Here is a 19149-nt window from a genome sequence, read left to right on the forward strand (position 1 = left end):
TGAAGCGTCTGCCTTCGGCTCAGGTCATGATCCCAGGGTCCTGGGATCGAGTCCCATGTCGGGCTCCTTGCCCAGCGGGGAGCCTGCTTCTCCTTCTGCCGCTCCTCCCGTTTGTGTGTGCGTGCGTGCGTGCGTGCTGACAAATAAAATCTTTTTTTTTTTAAGATTTTATTTATTTGACAGAGACACAGCGAGAGAGGGAACACAAGCAGGGGGAGTGGGAGAGGGAGAAGCAGGCTTCCCGCGGAGCAGGGAGCCCCATGCGGGGCTCGATCCCAGGACCCTGGGATCATGACCTGAGCCGAAGGCAGACGCTTAACAACTGAGCCACCCAGGCGCCCCAAATGAAATCTTTAGAAGAAAAAAAAAAAAAAGAACCCTGTCATGAGCAGTGACTCAGCACCTCTTAGATTTGATGGTGGGGCCGGGGAGGGCTGCCAGAGCCATGTCTAGCGAAGTACTTACATCCACGCTGAGAGCTTCAAAAGCTGAACATTTAATGAAGAGGATCGCCTCCCATGTCAGCTCTGTGAGCCCCTGCACTTTTTGGAAAGAGGTCAGGGGTCAGATTACACACCAGCTGTCAAAACAAGGAAGTCCTTTGCTCTATTCTAGGATACTCTCAAGACTTTGTAAAGCATTCCAGAGAAACCTTCTAGAGTTAAGCTGCTGGAATAAAACAATTACACTGGCGCCAGGCCATATAACACTATCAGCAAGTGTGCTAGCAGGACTTTTGTTCTTGACTAAGGTAAAGTGAACAGGCCCCATTCAAGGAGGAGGCTTAGGTTGCTAAAATTCCCGCCCCAAACCCATGCGCCTGGCTTAGGGACAAAAAGAAAGAGGTGGGCACAGGAGAGGGAATGAGGCAGGGCACACTGAGGCCCCCGTGTCGTTTAAATGTAGTTCCCTAACACGTGCAGTATGAAGTGTGACACACACAAGGCATGAAGACCTATCAGAGAACATCCGCAGACCCAGAACCCAACCTGAGAAAACATTTGGGTCCCCTGTGTCGCCTCCTCGTCCCTCCTCGCACAGTTAACCAGGATCCTAACTTTGGTGTGTTTCTTGTATTGTTCTGGAGTCTTTTTTTAAGGAAAACGGAGAGGAAAAAGTGAACACGGCTGGAAGGAAACCGCCTCCAATGTGATGAAACCAGCCGCAAACCTCCCTGCCAGTGGTGAGAATGGCTCAGTGTGACCGAGGGGAGAATACTGAAGAGTCTGGAGAAAAAGCATACGTAGAATGTACCTTTTATTAAGTAGAGAAAAATGGGAAATCTACCACGTGATACAAAGTTTCCAGTTTGAGCAAAGTCCACAGAAGCCCTTCCGATTCCCGCGTGCCTCTAGCAGGGGGACCTGCTGCCCCCTCAGCACAGGGACACGTGGGAAACGGCTTCCGGGAGCTGATCACGCAAGCACACACGTGCTCGCCTCCTGCTCAGCTCCTAGAGGCTGGGGCAGAGGGCATGGTGCTCCTCACAGAGCTGCTTTGCACGTACACTCACGTGACTTTTTCAGGAGTCTCTTATGAGACTTCATTTTAAAAGGTCTGAGCAGAGAGGAGGGCGGAGGGCTGTGTAAGCAGTGTTGGTGGCAAATGGAATGTTCCAGTCCGGGGAATAGCGGCAGGTGACCGGTCTGATCAGGCATTGTATGAAGAGGACGACACGCTGCCACCGTGGCCCGTCCAGTTAGTGTGGATAAACTGCCCGGGTTTGGCTAAGAGTTCGTAAGTGTGAGCTCCAAAGTAGTCCCGCTGAGCCTGAAAACAAGAAGTCGAGTTGGTTGGGATGATATGCGGACGGGCCGCCGTCAGGCAGCAGCCAGGTTAATGTTTACCACCTGCTCAGAAAGCTCACCTGGATGAGGTTGGCCGGTAGCATCTCGTGTCTGTATCCGTCGTAGAAGGACAGGGCCGTGGTGAAGCAGGGCATGGGGATGCCCACCTGGACCCCGGTGCTCACTGCCCGCCGCCACGAGCCCTGCGGCAAAACAAGCCCAAGACTAGGGGTCAGCCCCCCGAGAACTGCTTCCTTTCTAAGTGACAGAATTCCATATGCACCGAGGCTGGGAAGTGAAAAATAAAATTCCCAGCACCCAGCTCTGGGCTACCTACCTGGCAGTTTTCAACAGCTGACTTAAAAAAGTCATCTAGGAGCAGATTCTGAAGTTGTGGGTTCCGATCAAACGCATCCTTTATCTTTCCTAGGAACACGCTGAAATGATCAAGAGGGAAGCAATCGTGACTCTTAACCTGAGCATGCTGGACACCTGACAGAAAGCAGCTGACACATACCCTAGTGACGTACAGAGTTACTCCTAATCCCTGACAGCCAGTGGTTCGCTCAGGGACAACAGGGGGCCTGAGGCCCAAGAGGCAAGGCCAGAGGGTGTGATCGTTCTCACAGAACTACTCTATAGGGTACAGACGATCTAGTCAGAACAGGTAACGTACAGGAAGAAAGTGGGACATGACCATCTAAACCAGTCTTGTCGCCAGTGCAGAGACCCACCGCACCACTCCCAGGGCAACTGTCCACACAGGCGCAGAGACCACCACTCTCCGACACGGTGGCTTGGCGTGTGCCCCGCACTCACCTCCTGATGATGCAGCCCCCTCTCCACATTAGGGCAATGCCACCATAGTTGAGGGTCCAGCCAAATTCCGTGGCCGCCTGTCTTAGCAGCATAAAGCCTTGCGCATACGAGATGATCTTGGAAGCATAGAGGGCCTAAAGAATGACAGACCCACCAGAGCTAGAGTTAGCCACGTCCTCCCCGCACCAGCAGTGCGGATCTTAGCAGGGACAGTGGTAACAGGACAGGGCTCTGCTGCCCCCACCTGGGCCTCCCACGTCCTCCCACCCCCACTGTCACCCGAGGCACCAACGACCACGCCCAGGGACTGGGCCCCACCTTCCGAATATCCTCCAGGAATGCTTTCTTATCACCTTCAAACTGGATCTTCTGGGGACCCTTCAGCTTTTTGCTAGCCTGAATCCTCTCATCCTTCAGAGATGATAAGCATCGAGCAAAAACGGCTTCTCCTGCGTAGGGGAAGGGATAACATTACCGAAGTTCACTCATAAAACCGAAGGGAAGAGAGTACACGTAAGCCAGAAAGAATGAGGAAAATTAGAAAAGGAGCTGATTTTCAGTTGCCAAAAGAGCTGAAGTTTCAACCTTACGCCACAAAATTTAACCTGGCTCAGAAAGAGTTTTGAACTTATAAAAAGCTATAGACAGTTAACTTGATAACTAAAACTCCAAACAAGTCAATCTTCCAACATAAATGTAGGGTATCAATCACAAAGATCAACATGAAATTCAAAAGGGGACTTCTGAGCGCCTGCCAGGCTCAGTTGGTGGAGCCTGCGACTCTTGATCTCGGGGTTATAAATTCGAGTCCCATGATGGGTGTGGAGATTACTTAAAAATAAAGTCTTAAAAAAAATAAAAGGGAGGAGTTCTAGGGAAAAAACAAGGAAGTAAAAAACCACTTTTATTCAGAATTACTCTGTTAGTCCGTATGTAAAATTTCATTTCACTTGAGAGGACTTTTAATTTTTAAATGCTCACCAAAGCCTCTCTTCTTAAGAAGCACTCACTACCCCTTGAAAACTAGTTAACGTCAGGCAGCCTTGGAATTCAGCTAGATGCTCAACTATGGTGGCATTGCCTTGATACGGGGGTTGTCTGCAACAACTAGTACATTGAGAAATAACAGACTCGCCCCTCAGAAAACTCCCATTTTTTTTTTCTTTAAAGATTTTATTTATTTGACAAAGACACAGTGAGAGAGGGAACACAAGCAGGGGGAGCAGGAGAGGGAGGAGCAGGCTTCCGGCGGAGCAGGGAGCCCGATGTGGGGCTCGATCCCAGGACCCTGGGATCATGACCTGAGCCAAAAGCAGAGCCTTCTGAGCCACCAGGTGCCCCCAAAACTCCATTTTCTAATTATTAAAATTTAGTTTCCAGTACATCCTTGATCACCATAATTTTGTTTCATTTGAATAAACATTTCAATATGGTATTTTTTTTTCAAAGATTTTATTTGTCAGAGAGAGCGAGCGAGCGAGCGCAAGCAGGGAGAGAAGCAGGCAGAGGGAGAAGCAGGCTCCCCGCTGAGGAAGGAGCCCGACGTGGGGCTCGATCCCAGCACCCTGGGATCATGACCTGAGCCGAAGGCAGACACTTAACCGACTGAGCCACCCAGGCACCCCTCAATATGGTATTTTAATATCAAGACATTTAGCATCTTCAAAATCAGCCCTTTGAAAAGACAACTTGCTCAACTGACACTTTATTCAATTAAAATAAATTACTCTAACTAATCCTCCCCCCTCCCCCAGACAAACTGGAGTAAAACCTCTGGCCATTCACTTGTCAGGCCGCCCAAACTCGGAACACAAGCCGGCTCGGGCGCGCGGCTCCGGGGGGCCCCCGCCCCGCCCACCTTGCTCGCGCACAGGCACGCGGACCGGGTGCCGGGGCAGAAGCGATGGTGTAACGCAGCGGGCGCACGGAGGCCGTGTTACCCAAGGGTCAGCTGGAAGACTTCCTTCCCCATTAGTTCAACAAACACGAAGGGCACCCACCCAGGGCTGAAGCCTGGCCTGCCTCGGGCGGGGAGGAAGGGCGCACGAGAGCAGGGCTCTCTCTGAACCTACACTGCTCTTCCACTGCAGTCTGGGATGAGGGCCGTTCCCCGCCGCCGTGCCCTCGCTGCCCTGGCCCTCGCTGGCTAAGCAGCCCGCTTCTCCCCACGTGCCTCCCGGCACGGCCACTGGCAGCAGGGAGCCTAACTCATAGGAAATGAAAAGGAGGGAGCGGACTAGGGCGGCCGAGCAGACAGGAAAATGTTTTACTGGAGGGGCGCCCTTCTGCCAGGAGCAAAGATGAGCCTTTCGCTCGGCAAGCTAGGCACCTTGTTTTACTGACCGTTCTCAATCCTGCCTGAAGTGTACCTAGTTTACTCTTAAAGGACCAGCTTGTTTTATGAATCCTCTTATTATTTGTTCTGTTTATTTCTGCTTTCTGTGATTTCCTTCACCCTGTATCTTCTCGAGTTTGGTGCTTAGCTCACTGCTCTAAAACAACATGCGAGAGAAGGACACACACAAGTGGTCAGGATAGTGGCTTTCTTCTAAATGAAGAACGAAGGAAGAGATTAAAGGACCTGAAATGTACAGGTAATATTTTATTTTTAAAATATCTGGAGGAAGGGCGCCTGGCTGGCTCAGTAGTAAGAGCATGTGACTCGATCCCAGGGTCATGAGTTCAGGCCCCATGTTGGGTGTAGAGATTACTTATAAATAAATAAATAACCTTTAAATAAAATAAAATGAAAAATAAAATACTGGGGGGGAACCTAATCAAAATATTAACAATAAATGCTGAGGATGTAAGCTTATGTCGTTCGGTGAACTTCCGTATGAACAATTTCGTTACCGTGATCTTCCGCACTGGAAAGTCATGGAAGTCACTGACCACAGTTCAATCCCTAAGACAGAAGCTTCCCCGAAGGCCGAACTACATAAGAGAGCCAGGAACTCCCAAACGCATCTCAAAGCCCATATGACTGAGAGAAGGTTATCAGGAAGAGACCCGCAGAGTGTCAGCCTCTCACACGGGAGGAGCAGAAAGCACTGAACGCTGATGAGGGTTGCACACGTTCTCCTGAAAACCCGGTCCTTAGTGGCCAGTCTACCCCAACATCCCAGAAGGACAGCAAGAGCACACCAGTGAGGCGAGGGGCCTCAGCTGAAAGCCGCACGTTACCGATGAGGGTGACGGGAACGCCGTACTCCAGGGCAGAGATGGCAGTCCATTTCCCTGTGCCCTTCTGCCCCGCGCTGTCCCTGATCTTCGGCAGCAGGTGTTTGCCGTCGCTGTCTTGGAACTTGAGAATATTGGCCGTGATTTCAATGAGGAATGAGTCGAGCTCTGTCTTATTCCATTCCTCAAACGCCTAGTGCAGGACGTGAGAGCAAACAGCGTGAGAGAAACCAGGCCCACGCACAAGCCCCCTTCCCTGTGAAGAGTGACGGGCGCTCACAACTTGCCCCGCCCTGCAGGCTAACAGGCTCCATGTACGTGTCTGAGCCCTGCTCCCCCCGAGTTGAGTTTTCTGTTCACCACGAGTCAGCTGTATTTGATTTGAGCCTGGTTATGCCCATTGATGACCAGCACGGCTCTCCCCTCAGAGCTAAGCGCCCCTCACCTCACACCATCGCCTCTTCGGAGGCCTTCCCTGCTCGCCTGACCTACTCCTTACACCCGCTTCCTCTTCTTCGGAACAGTTACCGCCACCTAGTTTTACACTGTCTGTGGGGTTGCTATCGTGTCTTCCCAGCTCCGTGCAGGCAGGGACTTCGGTTTTTTCACTATTACATCCCCAACATCTAGAACAGTTGCTGGCATACAGAGCAGCACTCGTATATATAAATACATTAAGTTTTAAGTAAATCAATTACATTTGAACACAAAAAAAAAGCACGGTTTCTATGAACATAAGGTTAAACTTTTGGAAAGGAGTAAAGGCAAGTCAGTGAAACAAAGTGGGGATGACAAGTTTAAAAGTTAGAAGGAGGGGCGCCCAGGGGGCTCGGTCAGTGGAGGCTGTAGCTCTTGATCTCGGGGTTGTCAGTTCAAGCCCCACATTGGGTGTAGAGATTACTAAAAAAATAATAAACTTTAAAACAAAAAAATTAGGAGGAAAAACTGTAAAAAATCTGGAAGGATTCTGCAGTGTCACCTTGCAAGAAGTGTCCCTAAATCATGTTCCACTCAAAGTCACTGGAAGTAGAAATTCTAGATGATGAGAAAGACAACTCTGATGCTGCCCAGCAGAGCAATACTTCGAAGAAAGGACTGGAATGGTGATGAATGTGCCTTCCTCTATTTTCAGTGAAAATAAATGTTTACCTAGGAACGATGCTGAAGTCTTTAGAGAAAAGAGTACTGGTGTTTACCTCGAAATGTATTTTTAGAAGATCAAACTGATAGAGGGATGGGCAGACATTCAATAAAGCAAGTGTAGTAAAATGCTAGTAGGCGAATATGGGTGGTGTGCATACGAGTGTCCACTACCAAAGTCTTTCAACTTTGCTGTGTGTTTGAACATCCGGTTCATAATAAAATGCTGGGGGGGAATGTTTATGTTTCCCCCACTTTGACTAACTTTTGATTAACTGTCAAACAGCCAGTCCCAACCTGACCAGGAAAGCAAGCTTCCAGCCTGCCTCTCCTATGGGACAATGGGGGGACCAAATGAGGTAATGACCATAAAAGGACACAAGCCTGACACATGAAGGGTCACTAAATGGTGGTAATGATCACCGCCAAGATTTTCGGGGGACTTCTGGCTCAGCGGCTAGCTAGCCTATCGTACAGCTTTCCCTTAAATCAGGCTGAGTCCATTCTTTTTTTGTTTTTACTTGAGAGAGAGAGAGAGAGAGAGACAGAGAGCACGCGCGCGCACAAGCGGGGGAGAGGGAGAAGCAGGCTGCCCACTGAGCAGAGAGCCTGACGCTTAACTCAAATCATGACCTGAGCCAAAGGCAGACGCTTCACCGACTGAGGCACCTAGGTGCCCCTGGGCTGAGTCCATCCTGCCACCAGCATGACCACAGGAAGGAGGTGGAAGAAGGCTTCACTGTTGCTAGCAAATCCCTCTCATCTGAACAGCGGTCACCTGCTGTAGCCCGGAGGCAGGGCCCGGGACTCACCTTTGCCATCTCGTCATGCCCCATGCCCAGCACCTCCTTCATCAGGTGGTAGGCCTCACAGATGAGCTGCATATCCCCGTACTCGATCCCGTTGTGCACCATCTTCACGAAGTGCCCTGCTCCTTCACCTCCCACCTGTCAGGGCGACGAGCACCAGGAGGCCTTGAGGCAGGCAATTAACCCAGAAAAGCCCGCGTCATATTCTTTGGCGAGGCTCCCTCCCCATACAAAAAAATAACAAATAGGGAGCAAATATCTGTAGTACTTTTAAATTAAGCGTCACTAGATAACAATTCAATCCAAGCTTCAGTCCAGTCCAGTGTTCCTTCAAACTCACTCTGAATTCGTTCAAGATATTTCCAAGCCTCCCATTCACTGTAAGCACCCACATCTTGTCAGCCTGCATTTCCCACCTTCCCTTGTTATGAAGGGCCCCTCGCTCCCAGCCCTGCCCACAAGTGAAAGACCTCCTCTTCCCGAGGTCACCATTCTCCTAGCCACTGGGGGTTAAAGTTGGCTAATGAAGTCACTGGCACTGTTAAGTCTATAACTGTGCTGTAGTTGTTTCCAATGGCTACCAGGGGGTAAAATGACCTTAGATCCCAGGTCTGGCCCTCAACCTGGTAAGCCCAGAAATGTGTTCTTGCCGTGTCTCACAGTTGACAAGATACAGATTTATAGTAAAGCTGGCAAGATGTATACAGTCAGAATGCCAGTTTATGAATTTAGGGTAAGAAACTTAACTACGGATTTTAGTGGCTACAAGCGTTAGTCCCGACAGCACATTCTGTCCCTACAGACGAGCTGCGCAGGAAACCAAATCATCTAAGAATTGCTCAGTGGGCCAGGAATCAGAACAAAGGGAGTTTCAGGGTCAAATATTCAGTGACAATGGGCTCTGCAGTCAGGCGCATCCATCTCCACAACAGGCATCTATACCTGCGCAGTGGCCCCGAGGTTTGCTTGACCTGAGCGGTCTCTGCTGTCACCGCTGGGATCCATCCAATTGACCTTTACATCCAAGACTCCCGCCCTCTGAGTTTCCACTGCTGACCTGCCCCCTTCTGATTCTGACACCTTCTTTGGCTGCTAAGTAACATGGCTCATAAGATCTTACTTCTTCACCCCATCCTTCCTGTAACTTCAAGAGTGAACTCAGGAGTGCCTGCTTTTAGTATCTATACCAGTTTTCTCAATAGCCTGAGAGTAAGCCTGAGGCTGAAGAACGTCAAGCTCCGACTCGATCAAGACACAGCAGGGCCAGTACTGGTTTTTCTTCATGATTCTGTTGTCTACAAGAAACGTGTCTACAAAGGAGTGACTGTGGCTGTCCTTTTACTATAGTAATCGACTGTCATGGCCTGAAAGTTCCCTGCCCCATCCATACTACTGAGAAAATCCTCAACCCTCCAAATCCAGCCCAGCCTCTCTCCAGCCTAGGCAGACTTTGCCTGACTCGGGCACCACTGGTTAAGATGTCCGGACCAGCACTGGGGGCTACAGCTGCCGTCAGGCCTCCCCCCATTCCTTGTCCACCTCAGGCCTCCTTCCGTCTCTGCCTTCTACCTCCCTCATACGAAATAAAACTAATAAAGGGGATTAGGAGCTAAAGAGACCCTGGAGACCACCCAGCCCACCCCTCATATTTTACGGACAAGAACACTTTTCTGACTGACTCGATAATGTCCCACAGCGAACGGAGAGCCGGAATTACAGGTCAGGTCTCTCAGCCTAGTGCTTTGCCCACCCATGGCATGGACTGGGGCTGCAGGAGGGATAAAACTGATTTTGGTAGCAACACAAAATGCAGAAAGGGAGGCACATACGAATGAGCCTAGGCCTCCCTCCCGTTTCGTGAAGGCGGAAGGCCATACGTCGCACACTCTGTTCAAGCACAGAATACCTGCGTCCCAAGCTACAGGAAAGAGATTTTCCACGTCCGTGGCCGGCACATCTGACAGCACCAGCCCTTCACTCCTCCCCCTTCCATGCAGGCAGACGGAGCCCACCTTTCATTCTGACATTTTCTTCACTTTCACGAAGTCACACAGCTAATAAAACAAGTCACGCTTCACCTCATCCTTGCTGTGCCTTCTTAAGAAATCCAACTTTTAGATGAATTGAGGAGGGCAGTTTCTAATACCAACCTCAAGGCTCTGAAATATTCAGTTAGGAGGCAAGGACACGGGCAACAGGCATGCATCCTAGGCCTCAGCTGCGCTAGCAACTTCAAGATTGAGAAGCTTGTCACAAAACTAACGACTGCCACCAGGCGGTCCTGGCTCTGTGCCTGTCATGTCCGCGCCCATGTTACCAGCTGGCTTGAAAGAGGAGCCAGAACTTGCCCAGTCACAGCAGGGTTCCCCCGTCCCGACTTTCGCAGCGATGCCTTGGAAGATTGTCTTGATGTGGGGCCTGTGGGAAGGAACCACGTAGTTTAGCTGCTGAAAAGAGGGACTGAGATCTCAGTTAAATACTCAAGGACCTCCCGCCAATCTTTTTCTTTTGAATGGGAGGTGAAAGTGCCAAGTCCACGCGGAAAAAGTAATCAATGTGCCAAGTCCACATGGTAAGCCCCGCAGAGGCTGCAGACTATCTGGTTGGAGAAGACAGAAAGGCCAGCCAGAAGCATCCAAGTACCAGGAGAAATTTCCTTTGCACTATAAAAGGAGCTGTGATGTGAAACAGCAAGCAACAGGGAAGTTCCCGTGGAGACGCCTGTTACCGGTCTGGATGCATGCTATCAGGCACAGCATGATTCCGCACGCGCACGCGCAGAACCGGGCTGGAGCTCCCAGGGCAGCGCTCTTCGTTAGTACTCGGAGAGAAAGCAGCTGTTCTTCACCCCTCCCACTGCCCCCCAGGGGGATCTGTGAACTCACAAGGCTTTCTGCTCACGTTCTCACTACTGACCAATAAAGAGGCTTCTCCACAAGAAGTGTTTGGTAAAGGCACAGGGCTGCCAGGGTTGCAAAGTGAACGCTCGGGATTAGAGCTAAGACAGCTGCACATTAAGCTTTAGAACTTCACTGAACTCGTACTGTGCATTTCGGGCCATGGCACCACTCCTACTTCTGCTGGGGCTCGATTTCACCAGCCTGAGACCGTGAGCTGAGCCTAAATCAAGAGTTGGGACGCTTAACCCACTGAGCCACCCAGGTGACCCCGTTTTAAACACTATATTAACCATCATTCCTATTACTTTTAGCAAACAATTTGAATGAGTCTCATATATGCTTAAGTTTGCCAGACCGGTCTGAGAGAATGAGTCAGTCAATGAGCAACCGGAGCATCTCTGCATTATCAAAGATTTTCATGTGTGTCATCTGCATGTCTAGCCCAGGATAAATGTTTGTAAACTATTGAGAAGCAGGAAGGCCTCTATCTACTTCTCGATTTCACAAACTGCAGGGGCGCCTGGGTGGCTCAGTGGGTTAAGCATCCGACTCTTAATGTCTGCTCAGGTCATGATCTCGGGGCCAAGGAGATTAAGCCCCATGTTGGGCTCCGCACCCAACGGGGAGTCTGCTTGTGATTCTCTCTCTCCTCTCCCTCTGCCTCTCCCCCTGCTGACACACGCTCTCTCTCCTCTCTCTCCAATAAATAAATATATAAAATCTTTAGATTTCACATACTGCAGAACATCTCCAAACTTACTCATCAGAGAGGTAATTTAAAGAATAACCTTCCCCAGGAAACCCTTCACCTCTGGGAATTAGATTTGATCACTCCTTAGTTCAACTCCTAATATAATTCTAGCATATTGGAAATCAAACTCATTTAGGAAAGAATGGTACCTTTCCACGTCTCCCTCAAAAGGATCCCTCCTTTTCTGTTTCTTTCTCTTCTGCTTACCTACCTCCCTCTCTCTGGCTCACCTCTCTGCAAACTCAGCAGCGGGTTTCCCTCAGTCTGCGTCAGGCGTGGTTATTACTTGCATCTTTTCATTTTGATTCTCTGTCCCACTCACCCCACACCCTTATGCCTTATGCACCCCACCCCTGCTCTTACATCACCACCGCACCCTCCCTTCTATGACCAGCATTTCCTCTTACATACAGCACAGTGCACAGTGTAAAACTTGTCTTCTCCCCAAGTAGATACAAAACTTCCACCTCACTCTCCCAGGGACAAAACAGGCCCTGTCAGATTTTTCCATTACTCACGATTATTAAATAAAAGTTATTTTAGGACTGTCCATCACTTAGAGAGGCAGACTTTACTTCTAAGTCCAGACAGTGCCCAGGACATTATTCGAACGGCTTCCTTAAAGCCCCTGAACTTGGTAAGCCTGTTTATAGAGTTTCCAGTATCAGTCTTGGAGGGAATAACAGAGGAGGCAAAAGAGAATATGCACATACAGGATATCAAAGCAGCAAAATGTAGAGACAAAAGAAGTGTTTCCAGCATCTCCACCACTCAGGGGCCACAGAGATCAGCACTGCCCACGGCTCACTCCCCTCACAGCTCAGGCTCCCTTGTGCCAAAGTGGGGGGTGGCACCTCTGATACCCACCAGGCTTCTTTGTCCCCTCCTGGCATAAGTGAGGGGCCATACCGGGCCCCCTCCTCTCCACCACTGACTCCACTCCCCACAAACAGGATGCCCTTGGCCTTGAGGTCGCGACATCGTCTCTGTATGAGAGAAAAATAATTTTGTTGTGCTTCCATAAGACAGTTTCTCCCGATGAATGAGAAGAGGTATAAGACAGGTATGGAGAGGCCACACTGGACATGAAATGACCCCAGCATCCAAGAATAACCTGATCATTCAAGAAATTGTATCCCAGGGTGCCTGGCTGGCTCAGTGGTAGAGCATGCAACTTTTGATCTCAGGGTCATGAGTTCAAGCCCCACATTGGGTGTGGAGCCTACTAAAAAGAAAGAAATAAACAATTTTAAAAAGAAATTTAATTCCCTCAGTTTGGGAGTTAAGAAAAAAAAAATCCAGGGAGCCTGGCTGGCTCAGTCAGTAAAGCATGTGACTCCTGATCTTGGGGTTGTGAGTTTGAGCCTCATGTAGGGTATAGAAATTACTTAAAAAAAAAAAAAAAAAAAAAATCCATGGAAGTTTAAAATAGCTACCCTTCCCCCAAAGGGAAATAATAAATAAAGCCAAACATACAATCTCATTTTCCTAGAAGATCTAGTACCATAAGACTCCATTAAGAGTTGGTGGGTTTTGAAGAGGGAAGGGTTGGTTTTTAAGAGTTGGTTTCATACAAGTATGACCTCCTGCCACTCAACACTTGAGATGGTACAGGGTCTTCTTTCATCCCACAAGGCCAGTAAAGCCATGGTTCTCAACCACGTTGTTCACTGACGTGTCATAGCTGCTGGCAGAGGAGGGAAGAGCTAAGCACAAACTGTCAGCCTGCTCTATCTGAGCAGAAGTCCTCCTTTTGAGTTACAGGTATGACTGAGGAGACCTCAGGTACGTCTCAGCAGAAAGAGAGGCTGAGGACTGCAGCGTCCGCACCAAGCTCTAGCATCAGCACTGCAGAAGGACGGTCCACTCTTTTATCACGTGTGCAATGCTGACACTTTTTTCTAGAATGTTCTCAGAAAGGAAGAATTTAGACTGAAGAATACTTACTGTGGTGTCCCTGTATTCAGAATTTCCTCCATCAATGATGATGTCACCAGTGTCCAACAATGGTACCTGTAACCAGACGCTAGCATTAAGGTGGGCCAAAGAAATGAACGACAAACTAGAACGTACCTTGACCAATTAAAACAAACAAGAATTTAACCCAAATAAACCCAATCTAAAAGCACATGTTACTTAATTTTCAGTAATCCTCCCTGTGGCTAGAGCTGGAGCCTATGTGCAAGGTTAGGGCTTATAAACCAGTTGGAACTCTCTGCAATGAAGATCGTTCTCTTTAAAATTTTACGACAACCAAAACCTACTTGAAAAATTTTGTATTTCCACTGTGTGCCACCGGATGCTTTACAGTCGCAAACCCTGGGAACAGGACTCATTCTAAAGGATCCCATCATTTCCTATAAAATCTGCCCAGAGCAGGGTGGGGGTCCGGTAAGTGGCCATCAGCTGGTTTGCTGCCTGACTCAGCGATGTGATCAGCCCTGCCTGGAGATGGCAGAAGACCAGGCCTCGAACAAGCGCATCTTCCTACGGTGCACAACGAGGCTGGCTTTATTAGTTATTCTTCAGTCTCCCCCTGCCAAGGATCCAGTGAACATGACTTCATGTTTTCTTATGCTGAAGAATAAGCTACCACCTTCCAGGCCATTCTTTCTATAGCTAATCGTGACCAGCTCAGCATCTCGCTACACAAAAAGCTTGGTACGTCCTCTGCTTATCACAGTGTTCTTCCTTTCTAGGTCATTTTTTTCTTTAAATGGTAGCACACTGGTTACAAACTCCTCTCCGTGCAGTCACCCCCACTGTCAACAGGACTCCCATAGAAAAGGAATGTTCATCCCTTGCCTTTGTTTATTGTCACTACATTCTCACAGCGAAACTGTTTCTTCCCATCAGCTAATGCCCTGGTTTTTCCAGAGCTGTTACTGAGAATGGTTTTGAGTATCTTCGTAAGTTATTTCCACACACGTTCCCCTTCGCCCGTATGCTGTGTGTGGTTTTGTGGGTTTTGTTGCAAGGAAAAGCACCCAAGGCTACAGGGCACCGGCTGCGAGCTTGTCTCCACTGACCCTCTGACTGTCGGTGAGGTGTGCTGAGGGGCCCCAGAGGTGCCCCAGAAACCCCTCACAGCAACAGCGCTTCACCCCAATGTTGCTGGCCACGCTCCCTGGGGAAGAACGTGTTGTCACTACTGGCTCTTCCTCTCCCACCGCCGTCCCAGTGGGAGAGTGGCCATCAGCCCCCCTGTGAGGGGACAGCCTGGCGGAGACCACACGGAGTAAGGAGTAAGCCCACCACCCCCTAGCCCTGGGGCCGCGGGGGAAAGCCTACAGGAGGGGTCGGACTAAGATGTGTCAAAGAACCAGAATGAGCACCTGCACAGAGCACCCCCACTTCAGCTGATGCGCAGGGTCAGAAGTGAAGAGAGGCCCTCTCCGGGGCACCCACCCCGGGGTCACCCGCCTGCCCTAGCAAGGCCACTGTGGCCCATACACACGTTTTTTCTCCCAAAGAATATACTTCCAAAAAATATATACACTTGCTAGAGACAACAAATCATTCAGATAAAGTACCCAGCATGTAATCCTAGGATTCCCTAAGGGGATCTCATCATTTATATTAAATTATACAACGACTTACATATAGTTACTTTATACAAATGCTGAAAAAAATCTACTTCTAAATTTGGACACTATGGTTTATTAGTGAATAGCACTAGACATGCATAATGTACAACCAAAACAGTTAAGTTTTTTTGAATATCAAAGAGAGAGAGAGACCGAGACTACTACTGTTTCAGTTCCTACTGTTAATGAATTCTAATTGAAATGTCTCTTGGGGTCCCAGAGTTTCACATATATGGAATTAGTACCACCTGAGGATATGTTGTGACTTAATTAGTGCCAATCAAGTTAACCAACACTGAGACATTGAGGCACTGTTTTGTCTGAACTAAGCAGTTCACATCCAGACCCTGAAGAGAAAAAAAAAAAAAAATCTCTTAAGAAAAAACTGGTGAAATAGCTGAAGGACTGAAGGAGAAAAGCTGCCCCCACCAGCAGCAGCCGGGAGCAGACCTAGCCTCACCAATTTGTCAATGAAATCATCAACAGCTTGACCAGCCTTGACGAGCAGTATGATGCGACGTGGCTTCTTCAGCTTGGAGACCATCTCCTCCAAGGAGTGAGCACCAACCACTTTGGTTCCCTTTGCCTCATTGGCCAAGAAATCATCAACTTTGGAGACTGTCCTATTGAAAGCACAAACCTAGAAGGACAAAAGGTCTGATTAGGAGACCCAGAACACAGAAGACCTTCAGACCCTAGATTAAGCGGCAGTGAAATTTCTACTCAGCTGCCTGAGGCAAATCAGGCTGGAGTCTGTCACTAGCTGATTGGGACTCAGACTCAAGCCAAGGAACCAGCTGCTGCAAACTGTTTTATCTTTTGTCACCAATACTCTTTGTATCGAAACAAGCTTAGTGGTTATACTATTTAAACTTTCACTCACCCCAGTTCTCATTAGACAATAAAGTTTGAGTTCTACGAACCCAGTGCGGATTTCTCCTCAAGATACGGTTAAGATGGAGCACCTGGGTGGCTCAGTCAGTTAAGTGTCTGCCTTCGGCTCAGGTCATGATCTTGGGGTCCTGGGATTGAGCCCTCTTGGGCTCCCTGCTCAGCAGGGAGTCGTCTTCTCCCTCTCCCTCTGCCCCTCACCCCTGGCTGGTGCTTTCTCTCTCCCTCTCTCTCAAATAAGTAAATAAAATCTTAAAAAAAAAAAAAAAATCCGGGTAAGTTTATGCAGGTTGCAACCTTACAGACACATTTAGCAAGACTCTCCTTCAGAGAACGGTGGAGCTGCCCCTCCCCCCATGTGAACTGGTGCTTCCCCTTCCTTTGCAAAAACCTCCTGAGCAGCAACAGGGAATATATCAAGAGCAGTAAGCTGCAGTTGTATAGGATCTTGGAAATCAACAGCGGTGCACCGATGCACACCAAGAACCCACAAGAGAAGTGTGTGTCCTCCAGACTTACCACAAAGCCATGGTCATTCATGTTCAAAATTAAGTTCTGGCCCATGACAGCCAGTCCAATCAGTGCAATGTCAGCTCTAAAAGACCAGGAAAGGGAATAACGAAAAATGTGTTAGTTCCACTTAATCCATTCCAACTCAGGGACCCAAGAGTGTCCTAGCTCTTGCTATGAATGAATAATCCGCCTTCCCTTTTCCTCCGTCCCCTTACTCCCTTTCACCCTTGAGAACCCAGGCATGCACCTCCCAGGCCCCTACAGACAGGCCACCCTGCACTCTGCCACTTCAAAGGACCTCAAGTTCTCTTGAGATCAACTAATCCTGCAGGAGGAGGGCATGCCATCTTTGCTGTGCTCCAGTCTACCCGGTAATGACTCATCGCGGGTGTCCTCCCCCGCGCCCACGGGGGAGAAGCCCCTGCAGGCACCGCCGCCGACGGGCCAGCCACTTCCCCAGCTCGAGCCCTGGCTTCCCTCGGCCATGCCGCTGCCCTCCGCGCCGAGCCCCTTCTGGAAACGGGGGTCCGCCCGGCGCCGCCACGACGGGCCTGAGACCCTGAAGGTCCGGGGCTCCGGGCGCCACGAGGCCCGGCTCCCGCGACGCCGCGACCTCAGGAGTAGCTCCGCCCTTCGCGCCGGGCCTCAGAAAGCTCCCCGGGCGTCCGCGGGCCGTCACTCACTGGGCCATGGCGGCGGCGGCGGCGGCAGACCGGGGAGAAGTGGACGAAGCCGATGAGCTGAGAGCGCGCAGCCCGTCTACTGAGGTGGAGTCGCGCTCCCGCACGGGCCCCCAGACCCTGGCCGCGGCCTTCCGGCGCCGACCAATCGGAAGGAAGGGGCGGAGCTGTGCAGCGACGCCATTGGCCCTCCCCCGCGCCTGTTAGACCACCTGAGGCAAACGGGCCCGCCCACTCCCGGGGGGCAGGCTCAGGAGAGCGCCGAGCACATCGATGGCAACGCCGAAGCCGGCGGGGCGGGGACTCCTGGAACAAGCCCAAGGGGGCTGGGCGCGCGGTTGGGGCTCTAGAACAGGTGGAGGAGGCCGGGAAGGGAACAGGGGCACCCGGGACGGGCACAGAGGCCTGGGAAGGGCGCGGGCACAAGTGGAGGGGCGCCCGGAACAGGCACTGGGGGCCCGGCGGCTTGCGATCCCTGGTGGAGGGGGCGGGGGACGCGAGCCAGGAGGCACTGGGACAGCGAAAGGGGCCGGGCGCAGATCGGGGAGCGACGGCTGAGGGGCGGCGGGCGGCCCCACCCGGACCCGGGAGTAGAGGACACGCGGGGCCGGGGCTCGGCTAGGTTGGAAGGGTGGTAGCTCAGTCCGCGCTGTGCTTTCCACTGTCCCCGGCCCTCGGACGCCTAGTTGTCCGAGTGTCCCTCGCCCCTTCCTCCCATCCCTGCCGCGCACTGTGGGGTTCACCCCGGTCGGGGACCCAGGTTCGCTCTGGCACGCGGATGTAATGAGCGCCGGGAAATGTGGGTCCTCGCCCACGACCGTGCGCGGGGGGATCGCGCGGCCCCTGGTTGCAGGAGAAGCCGCAGGCGCAGAGCAGGCGGTGAACGAACTTGCTGGGATGCGATGGGGCGGTCATTGAACTTCCCGTACAGCTGAGGCCCTGGAGGCGGCCCCACAGCCTCCTCAGGAGGCCCGCTCCGTGCTCCAGGCATCTTCCCGTCCGCGCTGAACCCTCCTGCCTCTGACAGCAGATGCTGGTGAACCAGGTTTGGCGCCTCCAGCACATTTTAGGATTTTTTTTTTTCCTGTGAATGCTTCCTATCATCTAACATGTTACCTTGCACATATTAAGTGCTCACCGGAAACAAAAGTCACACAGCTGTTTAATGGCTTGTTAGGGGCCCAGAGCTGGTTCCATCACACCAATTGCACAAGTTCCTTTGTAATACAGGTTTTAACAGATATACTATAATAACTTACATGTAAACCTGTGTCGCACTACAGGGGTCTTTTCCTATTGGAAGTTGAGTATGAGTAAATCACAGTTGACGGTATTTTTGAATGCAATATGGAATCTCGCTCTGAATATTTAAAATACCACGACGTATCTTGCATGTAAAAACTTTTGTGTATTGTTTTCTGCATTAAAGGCATTCTGTTAATTCGTTCATTTCCTTGAGTTGCTTCCCTATTTGCCGGTTTTGTACCAGCCAGGGCTGACACTCCTGAAGGTCAAATTTTCCTTTCTCTACTCTCCCATGTGGAGCATGGCGTTCATGGACTCTGTGGTTGACTCACTGTACAATGTCCAGGTGGAGCCAAGATTAGAACAGAACTTCCTCCTTAGGAAGAAAAGTCCCTGCCCCATGAGGCCCTTTGCGTCATTCCTTCTTACTTTTCCTGGTTGCAGAAATATACAACTGGAAGCAAGCCCAGAATTTATTTTAATTATCTGTTGGTTCAACATTAGTCATTTTTTTAAAATTCCAGTATAGTTAACATGCAGTATTATAAGATGTCTCAGGTATACAGTGTAGTACTCAATAATTCTATACATTTCTGTTCATCACGATAAGTGTACCCCCTTTTTTAAGATTTTATTTATTTGACACACACACACACAGAGAGAGAGAGCACAAGCAGGGGAAGCGGCAGGCAGAGGGAGAGGGAGAAGCAGGCTCCCCGAGGAGCAGGGAGCCTGACATGGGGTTCGATCCCAGGACCCTGGGATCATGAGCCAAAGGCAATCGCTTAACCAACTGAGCCACCAGGTGCCCCTAAGTGTACCTTTTGTTAAAAGTAATCTTTACCCC

At 50.3% G+C, this 19149-nt stretch overlaps 1 protein-coding gene across 1 annotated transcript; it reads right to left on the minus strand.

Annotated features, from left to right (window-relative positions):
• Positions 1-1240: 1240 nt before the first annotated feature.
• On the minus strand, positions 1241-17212 carry PGD (phosphogluconate dehydrogenase). Its single transcript, XM_025855688.2, has 13 exons — positions 17061-17212; positions 16384-16459; positions 15434-15613; positions 13334-13399; positions 12254-12372; positions 10084-10153; positions 7739-7873; positions 5790-5979; positions 2925-3055; positions 2607-2740; positions 2125-2224; positions 1868-1990; positions 1241-1770 (listed from the first exon to the last, which is right to left on the minus strand). Exons 1-13 carry the CDS (start codon positions 17066-17068, stop codon positions 1651-1653), a joined length of 1452 nt encoding a protein of 483 aa, XP_025711473.1. The 5' UTR covers positions 17069-17212; the 3' UTR covers positions 1241-1650.
• Between the last annotated feature and the right edge of the window lie 1937 nt (positions 17213-19149).

This window comes from Callorhinus ursinus, unplaced genomic scaffold (assembly GCF_003265705.2).
Source record: "Callorhinus ursinus isolate GAN/ISIS: 27379988/994484 unplaced genomic scaffold, GSC_fseal_2.0 scaffold18, whole genome shotgun sequence".
Lineage (NCBI taxonomy): Eukaryota > Metazoa > Chordata > Mammalia > Carnivora > Otariidae > Callorhinus > Callorhinus ursinus.

Coding starts and splice junctions, on each gene's coding strand:
- PGD (XM_025855688.2), bottom strand. Junction 12,373..13,333: donor CTGAATACAGGGACACCACA/GTAAGTATTCTT, acceptor TCTCTCATACAG/AGACGATGTCGCGACCTCAA. Junction 7,874..10,083: donor GGGAACCCTGCTGTGACTGG/GCAAGTTCTGGC, acceptor TCGCCCTGACAG/GTGGGAGGTGAAGGAGCAGG.